Source organism: Motacilla alba, chromosome 1 (genome assembly GCF_015832195.1).
Source record: "Motacilla alba alba isolate MOTALB_02 chromosome 1, Motacilla_alba_V1.0_pri, whole genome shotgun sequence".
NCBI classification, from domain to species: Eukaryota; Metazoa; Chordata; class Aves; order Passeriformes; family Motacillidae; genus Motacilla; species Motacilla alba.
In genome coordinates, this window is record NC_052016.1 from 8,832,770 (window position 1) to 8,845,440 (window position 12,671).

The 12,671-nt window shown below is 47.5% G+C and overlaps 2 protein-coding genes across 3 annotated transcripts in view; one reads left to right on the plus strand and one right to left on the minus strand.

Annotated features, from left to right (window-relative positions):
- Positions 1–12,671, minus strand: part of GRIK1 (glutamate ionotropic receptor kainate type subunit 1) — a 103,236-nt gene that overhangs the window by 41,854 nt on the left and 48,711 nt on the right. For all 3 annotated transcript variants that reach the window (XM_038143505.1, XM_038160545.1, XM_038151978.1), the window contains exons 2-4: positions 10,913–11,080; positions 8,063–8,320; positions 5,197–5,378 (exon numbers count right to left, since the gene is read on the minus strand). In XM_038143505.1, coding sequence (XP_037999433.1) covers positions 5,197–5,378; positions 8,063–8,320; positions 10,913–11,080 — 608 coding nt within the window. The remainder of the gene's footprint in view (positions 1–5,196; positions 5,379–8,062; positions 8,321–10,912; positions 11,081–12,671) is intronic.
- The window catches only part of SSUH2 (ssu-2 homolog), a 148,112-nt gene that overhangs the window by 41,413 nt on the left and 94,028 nt on the right, over positions 1–12,671 (plus strand).

Genomic DNA, 12,671 nt, shown 5'->3' on the forward strand with positions numbered 1-12,671 from the left:
GTGAGGAGGAGGAGGAGGAGGGGGAGGAGGAATTATAAACAGGGAAAGTGCTGAGGAACTCATTGCCACGACAGCAACACAGACCAGGGTTAACTGCTGCTCAGTCCTGATCACAGCAATGTAAGGATCTGTTACTAATACCCTTTTAGGACAGTTTTGGAGTGCCTGAAGAGCTGTTTGAAAGGCAGGGGGAAAACAGAGGGATTTGACTGGCCAAAATTCCCTTTGCTGGCAGAAGCCTCTGAACATCAGTGGAGTGATTGTCTATGGCAATTCCTCACGTTTAAAAAAAAAAAAAAAAAAAAAGAAAGAAAGAAAAAGAGAGAAAGAAAACTCTGAACTTTCTGAGCTGCAGCAGATAATAAAACCAGCTCAGTGTTAATCGCAAACAACTGATCCGTTTCCAGCCACTAAAAGTCAAGCCAGAAGGCAACTATTTCATTGAAATGCTCCACTGGATTTACACATCAAAATTGCCTTTTTTATTTCTGATTTTATTAATCCTCGTCTATTCTGTTTCTTGGAGCTCTTTTATTACCTGTAGAATAAGCTGGAGGCTGCTGCTCCTGCCCTGTTTATGCACAGATAACAATGCAGGGCTGCATCCAGGGGAACTTTTGTGAGCTGTGTTTCCCAGCTGACCTGGCTGGACTCAGTCCCCCTCCCTGGAGCCACTGGATTTCTGTGGCTTTGCAAAGGAGGTGCCAAATTGATGGAATTTTTATGATGCAGATCTCCTTTGAGCTGGAACTGCACTGAAAGAGCCCAGTGGGAAGCCATTGCAGAAGTCATGCTACAGGTTTGTTCTTTAAAGCAAAACCACCCCAAACCAAGGCACAAAAAACGCCCAAACAAACGAGCAAAGCCTCCAAATGCCAGGACAAACAGAAACAAAGCCCCTGAGGAGAACAGCCTGCAGTGGTTGTCCTCCCCTCTCTCAGTCATTAAGGATGAGAATTAGCTAAAAGCTATTGAGCACGTTGGCATGCCTGTGACATGTGCATTAGATACTAAATAGGAGCTTTTTATTCGAGGATCAAACAGAGTTTGCAATAATAATTGATGTTTAAGGGTAATATGGCTGCTAAGCGAAATTTGCACTGAAGGATGATTTAATGCAGGGAAATGGGAGATGGAATCAAGTCAAAGCAAAAGCAGGAGGAATGCTGACAATCATGCTGGGCATCCCAAAGCATCAATAACTCCCAAGTCTTCATTGCCTGGGTGCTCCTGCCAGTGTAAATAGGAGTTTCCAGGGCTCTTCTGCTGAGTGTTTGCAGCACAGCAGACACAGGAAAGCAGCTCCACTCAGCAGCTCCCAGGAGCAGGACAGTGAGACCCTGCTTGGAGCAAGGATGGATTTCAGGCTGGGACACCCTTGAAGCACCTGGCAAAGCTTCCCACAGAGCAGGTGACCTGAGAGAGAGAATCAGCCCAGGAGAGAGAGAGGAAGGCAACATCTCTGTCTGTGTGCCTGCCCACAGGAAACTGGGATTGCACATTGCACATTGCTATTTAAATAACTTTGCATGTAATTATGTAAATAATTATGCACCTGATACAAATGTTCTATTTAAATAATAATAGCTTTTACTTACAGTGGAACTCAGATGAATGTAAACTAGGGAAATCGGCCTCAGATATTCTCCTTGTACATCTCCTGCCCAGCCTTCCCTGTATAACATTTGTTCTTCAGCCAAACTCAGATATGGTTGGACAATGGGAGATAAAGACACTTCCATCTCTAATTATCCATTCCAGATCAGGAGCCTGAGCCTTGTCCTTTGCAGCTGTGCACTTTCAGCTGTGGGTCATGAACCACGAAGTGAATCCAAGAAAGTATCAGTGGTCAAATTATATATGGCGAGCTGACAGAGACTGGATAAAAATACTCTCTCTTATGTCTGAAAATCTCTTTTGGGTGCCCTGTTCTTGGCTTGAATCACATCCCAGCTCTAACTTGCATTTGTTCATCTTGTAAAAAACTCCCTGCCTCATTTAGATCCATTGTCAGTCTGCCTTCGAGGCTGGAACTGGAATGATGGGCAAGTGCATTAGTGGGAACTGCACCAAATCCTGTGCTTGCTTTCACTCTGCATTTCCCTCACTTGAGCTGTTATTTAATTTCACGACCATTAAATGCACTTCATTTTCCAATTAATTACCCTGCTGTTTTCTAAGGCCAGTCCATCCCTGCTTCTCACCCACAGAGGGGCACCTGGGGGATGTGCCACTGGCGTTTCTCCTGTGGAAGTGGGAACAGAGCTAATCCAGCCTTTTCTTAGCAGGGAGTGGGCTCCAGCCTACCTGCCAGGTTCCTGGAAGGAGCAGAGTCAGGAGATGAAGTTTTCTATTCTCACGTCTATTACTGTACCAGGAATGTACTCCACGTTGACACCTGGTTTTTCTGCCTTCTGGAGGAACTGAATTAATGATTCTTTTCGTTGTCTATCACATCTTCTTTACAGGATGCTCTGTGGGAGCCTTAAACCTGATTAAATATACAGTGCACTTCCTCAAATATATTTTGGGGGTGTGAAGAAAGGAGTAGGTAATTTAAGGTTAGTAGGGATGTACTTTCCGAGAGGTGAGTTTGCCTAGCAGTACAATCTGTGTTCTGATTACTGTTCCTGGTGTGTTAGCACAAACTGAAGGTTAAGCACAACAACTCGACCTCTTCAGGCAAGTTCCTCACACAAAAGGCAATATCAGACTGAATAGTGTTCAGGATAAATTGCAGGCTTTGTGCATAAACCAGATTGCAATTTGCAAGAGCCACATTTAATTTACTCGGGAAGTGCTTGTCTAATGCAGACAGAGCACTGACCCTCTGTCCACCAAATATTCCAGGGAAATGCCATAACCAGCAAAGCAGGGCCAGGCCTGGTGGGGCTGGGCAGGGGCTGAGGGATCCAGGTTCTCTGAGCATGTCAGAGAGAAGGGGAACAGCTTGTTCAGCTGAGTGCAGGCTCTGTATCTGGGTTGAATCAGGTTATTGATTCACCTGTTCTTGTGCACACAACAAGCGTGGCTTGACGGCGTTTTAGTGGAAGCCATAAATAAGCAGAACTTAGAGAAGAAATCTGTCTTTTGTGGTGTTTTTTAAAGCAGAGGCTGGAGAAGGCGAGTGAAGAGGTTCCTGGTGCACACACTGCCAGCACAGCTCCAGCAGAGTTCTGGGCTGATCCCTCTGCTCCCAGAGGAGCTTTTGGGCACCTCCCTCCCTGGGAAACAAGCAATGCCCTTCCCTGCTCCATGGGCTACTAAACACCTACTACCTTACCTAAATACAGTGAACAGACAAGAAGGAGCTGCTTTGGGGACAGCTTTAGGTGATCCTGAGTCCTGATCCTGTTAGAAATGTTATCTAATTTAACAACACCACCTGTTTTTACTGCGACGGTTACTGGATTGTTTGCAAAGTCAAAAATATTCTCTACTGACATCACAGAGTTTTCTTGAAATGATTTCTCCAGGGTTTGATGTCTTTCTTCCATCCAGAGTACAATGACAGAGAGGTTTGTGAGTGCAGGGATGGGGAGATGAGCAGGGCTCTTCCTGTAACCTGCCATCAGAGGAGTGCCAGGGGAATTCAGAGCCCTCCACATTTCACAGCTGCCTCTGGCAGGGAGGAACTCAGCCCCTGAGTTATTGCTGCCAGCACCTACACTCAGCCACAGAAGTAGCTCACAGAAAAGCCATTTCCCCTTTCTTTCTAGCCTATATTTATGTTGTTCCCTCTCCCACAGCGCTGACCCACAGGTGTACCTCTCTCAATTTTCCTGTTTTCTCCCACACTGTCATCCCCCCTCCTCCCCTCAGTTCTTCAGGCACTGGAGAGCATTATCTGTATCTGCAGCCTGTCACTTGTCTGGCTGATCCATATCCCACACAAACTTTTTTGCTGCTTTGCCCTGCTTTAGTGCATCTTTCAGCACTCCCTCCTCTTCTTTTGACACCCAGGTTTTGCTTTTTGGGTTTTTTTGCATACTCAGCTTGGCACATTGGAAGCTTTGTGCCTCCTGCAGGGTGCCAGACATCTGCACCTTCATCTTGCTGGTCCTTCAAAATCTGTGTTGTCAACTTAACTCTTCCCCCACAAATCTCCTTTTGGAGCAGCCAAAAGTAGGGATGCTTTTGGGCTGCCCTGCAGGGAGCAGAGTGGGGGAACAGACCACTCCCCCTGCCCAAACAGTGCTGCTACAGTGCCCTCCCCACCCCTGTACCTCAGATCATCCACACTGAGGAAATCCTAACATTTACTGCAGGACAGCATTCCTGGGATCAGGAAATCTCACCCTACAGGCTCACAGGAATTGTGTGCTGCAGCTCATCTAGGATTCTGCAAGCCCCAAGTTCCTCCAGCCTGGAGAAGAACATTCCAGGCTCCACACACAAATGCAGTAACTTCCCTTACCAACCTGGGCACAAAAAGCTGCTCTGCAGAATTTAGATATTTCAGTAAAACATTCTGGGATGGGAACAGAAAGGGACCTTTATGGGCATTTAGTCAGTGGAAGCTCTCTGGTGCTCTTCTGGGATCAGGGTATCCCATCACATTGCCTGGCAGGAGAAATAACAACTTGTCCCTCATGCCTAGGGGTGCAGCAAGAACGGAACTGCCCTCAAAATGTATGGAGCTGTTTCCTGCAGGTCAACAAACAGTGCTTTAGACTTTGATTGTCGAGGAATATACAGCAAGTGATACCGGTAAATTGCTGTTCCCACCACTCCCAGTGTGCCCCTGGGAATGTCCCAGCTCATTAATGCCAGGCTGTGTTTGTTCTTGCCTGCTGTGGCTGCCCAAATCTCACACTCAGGCTGGGCCAGCCCTCGCACAACAGCTTCTCCCATCGGTTTAAAGGATAGATTTTCCTTCTGATTCTGCCTCTGTTTTTGATGGGAAAGAAATAAAAACTGCTGATTAAACCAGGACAAGTTGAAACACATGGAGTGATGTCCCTAGTGAGGCAGGACCTGGCATGTCAGAAAGAAAAGCCTGTTTGCTCCTGTGGATACACGTGCGGCTCTCTGGGGATGTCAGTGCAGCCCTGGGCTGCTGCACCTTTTGTTGTGCCTTCTGTCCCTGCATCCACAAGCCCCTGGGCCAGCCTGGGGAGAGCCTTTGGTTTTACTGGAAGTGGGATCAGAGAGGCTGGCAGATTTTGGGGAGCTCTGCCTCCCCGTCCCCGGTACCTGCTTGAGGATTTCTGCCGCCGTCTCGTGCGAGCAGTCGAATATCACATAGAACTCCTTGCCCTTCTTCATCTCTTTCAGCAGAGGCCTGGCATCCTTGTTCCCAGAGGGCAGCTGGCGGATTTTGATTTTGATGTTGTATCTGGAAGGGGCTTTGATGAGCTCCTGCAGGCGAATTAGACCTGAGAAATGACAGGCAATGACACAATCACCATCCCGTGCCACGAGGATTCATTGTCAGTTACACAGGGTCTCTCACACTCCACACTCCCTAAGGAGAATTGCTAGTTCCATATTTGCCAGCTCCCTCGCTAATATTATTAAAGCTTTTTGTTCCCATGTCTATACTTGGCTTCTAAATATTTTGAGGGGTGTTTGTAACTGGTTCACTACAGGATATGTTTGCATTGATGTAATACAATATAAACATTCTGTAATATGTTTAAATTGAGACATGAAAAGCAAATAAGGCTTCTTCCTGTGCAGCTCATTATTATTCCAATACCAAACAGCAAGAAGATAAAATTGAGGAAACCTTCTCCTAACTTTCCTGCCTGGTGTCACTCAGCAGCTGTGAGCTCTTACAGAATCTTTTGGGATGCAGTTCTACGTCCTCAAACACGGGTGATTTCTCAGACTAAGTGTTCAGCTGGCACAGCTTTACACGCCTCAGCTGAAGTCCGTGGAGCTCAGCCAGAGCCTTGTCCAAGTGTTTAAACACACTGCAGCTCCACTGGCTAATTCAGCACTCCTGTGTAATTTGCACTGCCTCCAAAACCGAGGGAAGATAGTTAAGAGCTCTTTGAGGTGTGTGATTACAGCCTCGCATTATCCACGAATGCAATTCACCCACAAAAAATTCCTGATCTCCTGCTGAGGGGAAATAAAAGGCTGCCTTAAAAATATGCATAGAGAGAGAGAGAACACAGACAAGGAGCACTTCTTGAACAAAATTCAAACAAATTATTAAAATGAAGGAGCTCCTGCCTCTCCTGCTGGGAGTGGGGATAATATTTGTGTGGGGTGTGAGTGCCCCTGGTTGAGTGGCACATCTAAGGCAAGACAAAGCTCCCTCTTCCCTCTGAGGTTGGAGGGCTGGTGGCTTTCACTCAAGTGCTGGCAATGCTCGGGGGAAAGCTGCTCTGCCCCTGCCGCAGGGCCAGGCCTGCTCCTTGCAGGTCTTCTAGTACCAACAATCAATAGAGAGAATGAAACATGATGAGCATTCAGCTGGAAATGCTGCAGGCACCGGGAGCTGGGCCTGGCCAGGAGCCAGCTGAGAAACAGGAAACCACTGGAGCTGATTCTGATGGGAATGGGCTCCCAGCACTCACTGACAAAGGGGTTGGGGTCACCTGGCTGGGGAAGTGCAGCCTGGGTGCAGTGCTTGGGATGGCAGCTCCAGGGGGGAAACTGAGATTTGGGAGGAGGAGTCTGGGAAGCCTTCATCTCATCCTCACCTCGCACTGAGAACTGGTGTTTGTCTTCCCAGCAACAAAAAGTACTTGAGTGCAAATGTGGTGAAAAGCAAAACAAAGAAAGGATTTGCCAAGCCACCTCCCTCTCCTTTTCGGGGGAAGAAATTACTGTGTGCCTTAACATAACTCCTTTGGTCCCATCAGACTGGGACCTTGCACTCTCCAACGCTTCCTGATGCCACACGAAGTGAGATGGAGCCCAGGTGTGGTGTCCTGGAGAAGCCAAAGCAGCAGTGGAAAGAACTGCAGCTATTTTTCTGAAGGACATGGCAAAAGCCGGACCCCCTGAGCCCACCCAGTGCTACCCCCTGCCCTGGGCAGGGACACCTCCTGTGAGACCAGGGTGCTCTGAGCCCCGTCCAACCTGGCGAAGGTGTTTTTATTTCTTCTGGTGTAATGACGTCAAACATTAGGGATGAGAAATAAAAGAGCTTGGGTTCACTGGCTCTAACCCCAAATCCAAGGACTATTTATACTGATCAAAGTTGACATGTTTACTTTCTTGACTCTGAGTTAATAAGATGATTGATGATTAATTTACTTTGTAAATATCTCTGCAAATGAAATCTCTTTAATATCAGGCTTTTTTTGTGGCTGAGCAGGTACGTAGCACTTGGTGTTTTGGAATGCCAATTTGGTTATGGGGTGGGCTGGAAAAGACCTCTCCTTGTTTCTCTTCTGTCTAGAAGGCTTATTAAGGAGCTACTGGAGAATGTCCAGTGGGGTCCACAGAGAGGATGAGGGGGCTGGAGCATCTCTCTTGTGAGGAGAGGCTGTGGGAGCTGGGCCTGGTCAGTGTGGGGAAGGGAAGGCTGGGAGGGGATCGATCAATCCACAAAAATACCCCATCAACCCACACAGATAGACCACCAGGCCACACAGATATCCCCAAGGGCTGTCACAGGATGGGGCCACACTCTGCTCAGTGGTGCCAGTGACAGGATGAGGAGCAGTGGCCATGAACTGAAACACAGCAAGTTCCACCTCAGCCTGAGGAAGAGCCTCTGTCCATGGAGGGGGCAGAGCCCTGCAACAGCTGCCCAGGGAGGCCCTGCAGTCTCCATCTCTGGAGACATCCCAAAAATCCCAAATTCCTGTGTCACCTGCTGCAGGTGACCCTGCCTTGGTAGGGGATTGGACTGGGTGATCTCCAGATTTTGGGATTCTGGAATCAGTTTGAAGCAATTATGAAATCCACAACCAGGAAGCAAAATGGGATTGACTATTCAAACCCCAGGAGCTCCTTCCCACAGTCTGGTGAAGTGAGCAGCTTTCCAAAAGCCATGTCAGCAGCAGGACAGGGGTTTTTCCCCATGACCAGGAAAGCTGCTGAGGGCATGGCAGAGTGAGCTGCCCCAGGTCTGGCAGGAGCAGCCAGCAGCACTCACCCGTGCTGTCCTCGTACACCACGGTGACAATTTTCCAGTTGAAGTAGAGCACGAGGTCCAGGACAGCCCTGCTGATGGCGGCGTAGTCGGGGTACAGGTTGATGTAGAAGGCGTCCCTGTTGTCCACGGTGGGGTGCTTCCAGCGGGTCTGGATGTGCGGCACCTCCAGGGCGTTGCAGATGGACTGCACGGCGCTGACTGACGAGCTGTGCGCCGGCCCGAACAGCGCGGCCACGCCCAGGGCCAGCTGGTCACAGGCTGGGCACAGGAGGGCACAGGCACTCTTAGTGGGTAACAGCAAGGTGCCTGGGGGATGCTCACTGAGGGCTGGTACCCTCCATCCAGCCCCATCAAATGAGAACAGAGCACTGCGTTGCTCCCAGACCCACCGAGAGATGTGCCAGTGGTTCTTCAGGTGTTCAGGGGTGGTTTAGAGGCTAAAGGGAGAGGCTCAGAGAGCTGGAAAGGGGCTCAGTTGGAGAAAAGGAGGCTCAGGGGGGCCCTTGTGGCTCTGCACAACTCCTGACAGGAGGGGACAGCCGGGGGGGGTTGGGCTCTGCTCCCAGGGAACAGGGACAGGAGCAGAGGGAATGGCCTCAGGCTGGGCCAGGGGAGGTTTGGGTTGCATGGCACGAGAATTTCCCCATGGAAGAGGTTGTTAGACAGTGACAGGGGCTGCCCAGGGAGGTTTGGAGTGCCCAAGGAATTCTTGGATGTGGCACTCAGTGCCCTGGCCTGGGGACAAAGTGGGCATTGGGCACAAGTGGGATTCCATGGGCTGGGAGGGCTTTTCCAGCCTCAGTGATCCTGGTTTGATTGTGGTTCTGTAAACAGCTTTACTGATCAGCTTTGTACCCTTGACCTTGCTTGCTGCAAATAAAACCTTCTCTGCTCGTTGCCTTGCAGATCACACAGATTCCTGAGCTGCCTTTCTCGGAATGGCTTTATCCCAGAGGAACCAGGGGCTCTCTGCTTGCCACAGGAATGTCTCAGCAACGAAGTTCCACGGCAGAGATCAGGTAATACATCCCTGCAGCCACAACAGGCTCTCCAGGGATCCCCTGGGACTGGCACCTTTCTGCCTGTGTGAGCTGCTCTCATTCCAGGCAGCTGCAGGGACACGAGCAGCAAAGGGCACCACGATTCACTGCCCTCCATAATCTGTGTTTACAGAGCAGGCAGGAGTGCCCAAAGCCCCAGGGAACAACACAGGGAAATAAAGAACCCACACACACTGACATTTTATACCCCTCCAAACCAGCCAAATACATCAACAAAGCTTTCCTTCTCCTGTGCCCATATCTCAGCCTGAAGAGCCCTGCCTGGAGCTGTCTGTGCATTTTTCTTTCTCTCCCATGTCTTTGCAGGCTGACAGACAGGAGATGAAGTAATATCAGTTATTTCTGTCCACTGGTAAAATTTACTGCCAATGTTTTTAACACGGCTCCCAACTGAGACAAAGCCCTGCACTGAGCTGCCGGGCTGCTCTCCTTCTGAGGGTGGGAAGTTTAGAAATTGCTCTCATTGAGGGAAATATTAAACACACCAACTTCCACAATGAGCTGAGATTCTTTAAATTCCTATTTAGCTCTCTGACTGTAATAGAATATGACAGAAAATCAATTATTTTCTGTTTCCATTCTGCAAATGAGTGTTTCACAGACAGCATGAAGTGCACAGGCTTTCCAGGTTTAATTCAGTAGCCTTTCTAACACATCACAGTTTTAATGTGCAAATTCCATAAATAACTTCAATAATTCATGATGAGAAGAAATTACCACTGTCTGTGTGAGTTTCTTGCATGTACATTAACAACTTCCTACGTATTAAATGGAGGAGGCACTTTCCCAACAGTCACAGAAGAGATTCTCACTCTACAGGGAATCTGAAATACTGTATCAACCTGGATTGTATAGATTATAAATCCACCACGTGTGGGATTCTACAGCATATAGCTCCAGCATATACCTGATAACTGAAAAGGAATGCAAAAAATGCCATTTAAAGCTCTTTTCGATGTTCTTTGAAATCATTCTTATTTTCTCCACTCTTACTAAGAAACTGGAGTGGCACGAGGAAAAATTGGTAGTGCAGATGTTTGAAAGGTGCCAGCTCACCAGCCTGGTTTTTGAAGGAAGGCGTTTTTATTTTCCAGCAAATCCAGTTTCAGGAGATGGGTGGCTCTTTACAGCATTTTATCAAACTTTAAGCTTGCTTCCTAGAGGCCATGGAACTTAAGGACAGTTGTGACTTTTTACCCCTCTCTGTTTTGGCCTGCAGGTCAATTAGATGGGGGTAAATTGGGCCGTAATTTTCCTTCTCAGGAAAAAAAAAAAAAAAGAAGAGCTAAAAAAAAAAAGTTCCCCACTTGACCACTCCAATTCTTACAGTTGTTTATAACAGAGAAACTTATTTCTGTCTCCAGGCCACTGAGCATTAATATTTCAGGGCAGGGGGGCTACTGGCCTCTGGTCTTTAAAATGCAGTAGAAATAGTTTACCAATAATGGGTATCTGTGCTAATTATGGGTTGTGACATCCCACTGTGCTTCCTGTGAGTCTGTGATCATTTTTCTGCAGAATTCCAGGTGGCAAATCTATGTTTTGGAAAGAAAAACGGCTTGGACTTGCCACCTGCCATCTGGGGCTCTTAGCATGCAGACAGGACGTAGGGGTTTATTCAGAAAGCACATGACAGGTCCAAGCCCAGCTTGATTCTTAGCTCAAGCACCTTTGAAAGATTAATTTTATGGTATGCATGATACAAGCAGGGCAGAAAAGGAGATCAGGCTGGGAAAAGGTATAAAGTACAAACCAGGGATGTAACTGACATAGTAATTGAGATATTTACCTCTCCTTGAGGCTTCAAAACTATCGAAAAGGTTAATTCTCTGGATGTCATAGGTTAATGTGGTATTAGGCATCAGTGTTCTGTTCCTATTAATGTTGCTGACAGCAAACTTGAACGCCAATTCTTCGATATTAACAGGTTCATTTTCCACAGTTTCGAATATCCCTCCTGTAGGAACAGAGATAAATGGGCAGGATTATTCACCTCTTAATCGCTGTGCAGAAAGAGGGAAAAATAAATGATGAGCTAGAATTTCTGAGTGTTCATCTAGGAAAACCCAATGGCTATCCAAAGCACTACAGCAAGAGCAGGGTGGGTGGTTAGTTTTTATCTGCTGTGGCACTGGGGTTAACTCAGAATTATGAGTGCTGCTCCACAAACATCTGGGGAAGGCGACGCCTGTTTCTTGTCCAGCCTTTTCAGAGGAACACGTTAAATGCTTGTGAAAACTTCTGTGCAACTTCTTTCTGTGGAAAGGAGGGATGAACATGGGCCTTGTTCTCCCTGCTGCAGTGTAATCTACGTTTGGAGATGGAACTTGGATGTGTGGATGTTTGCTGAGGTGTTTCTGCATGCCCTGGCAGTCCGAGATTCACTGAGGAGCTTGAGAGCAAATGGATTGAGAGTCTCCCTCGAGCTCTGTGTTCCCTCTGGTTTCTCCTAAACCCCAGGCAGCAGGTTTCTCCTAAGCCTCTGCAGTTGTTGGTCATTGCTCAGTCTGCTCAGGGACAGGGGAATGTTTTTGCTTTTTCCAAGAAAAAGGAGCTGAACCTGTGGACACCAGGAAGGAGGACTGTAAATAACCCAAATTTAGGAAGTGTAATGATCTTCCCTGGAGTGTGTCCTGCGATGGGGAAGGTGTCTCAAGGCCACAGCCTGTCCCAGTAGACTGGGATGGCCACTCCCTCCAGCCTCTAGAGACCTTATTATGCCAACAGCACATTCCCTGTGTCCTGGGGCAGTGAGATTTGAGGAATGCACTGCACACACAGCTGATTTTAAAAAATAGCTCCTCTAAACAGCAATCTCCAGCTTCACTGCTTGATTTTGCAAGTATAATTTACTCATTTAGTGCAAGTCACTAGAGAATACTTTGGATTTCTCACTTACATATTTCCCTGTGTTAAATTTTAGGCCCCTCTCTCTGTAATTTCTGACCATCTGAATACACTCAACTCATGAGCTGCAACCTCCTGCAGTTTTGATGTCACCCATGTAGGAACAGTGCAGTCATTAGCTGACCATCAGAAATAGGAATAAGAAATACACTGGAATCAAAACCTGGTTTGAATTTAAATCCAGCAATGAAGACCCTGGAGGCGACCAACCCCACTCTGGTAATATTATCCCTGGAATAAACAGCATTGTTTTATCTCCTGAACCCACACAGAGCAATGCCTGGACATGGCTTAAACAATCTGCCAACTCCAGCAATTTTATTGTACACTCCATGGATTTCTCATGTGCATTGTGCAGGTATCAGAACCTTAAACACTTCTTCCCTTTTCCTCAGAAAATATTCAAGTGATTACAAAAGAGTGTGATACACAAAACCAGTCCAAAAACCAGCCTAAGTGCAGGATTTGGAACCAAAACATCGAGTGGAATGCTAAAAGTCAGCAGGATTTTCCAGAGCTGCAAACTCCAGATCACCTGAAGGGAAAAAATTCTAAAGCCTGTCCTTTCAGATCCAGTCCTGTAATTCCTCATTCCAGCTACGATCCCAGCAAGTTTAGTGGTTAAATTCAATTATCTTTCC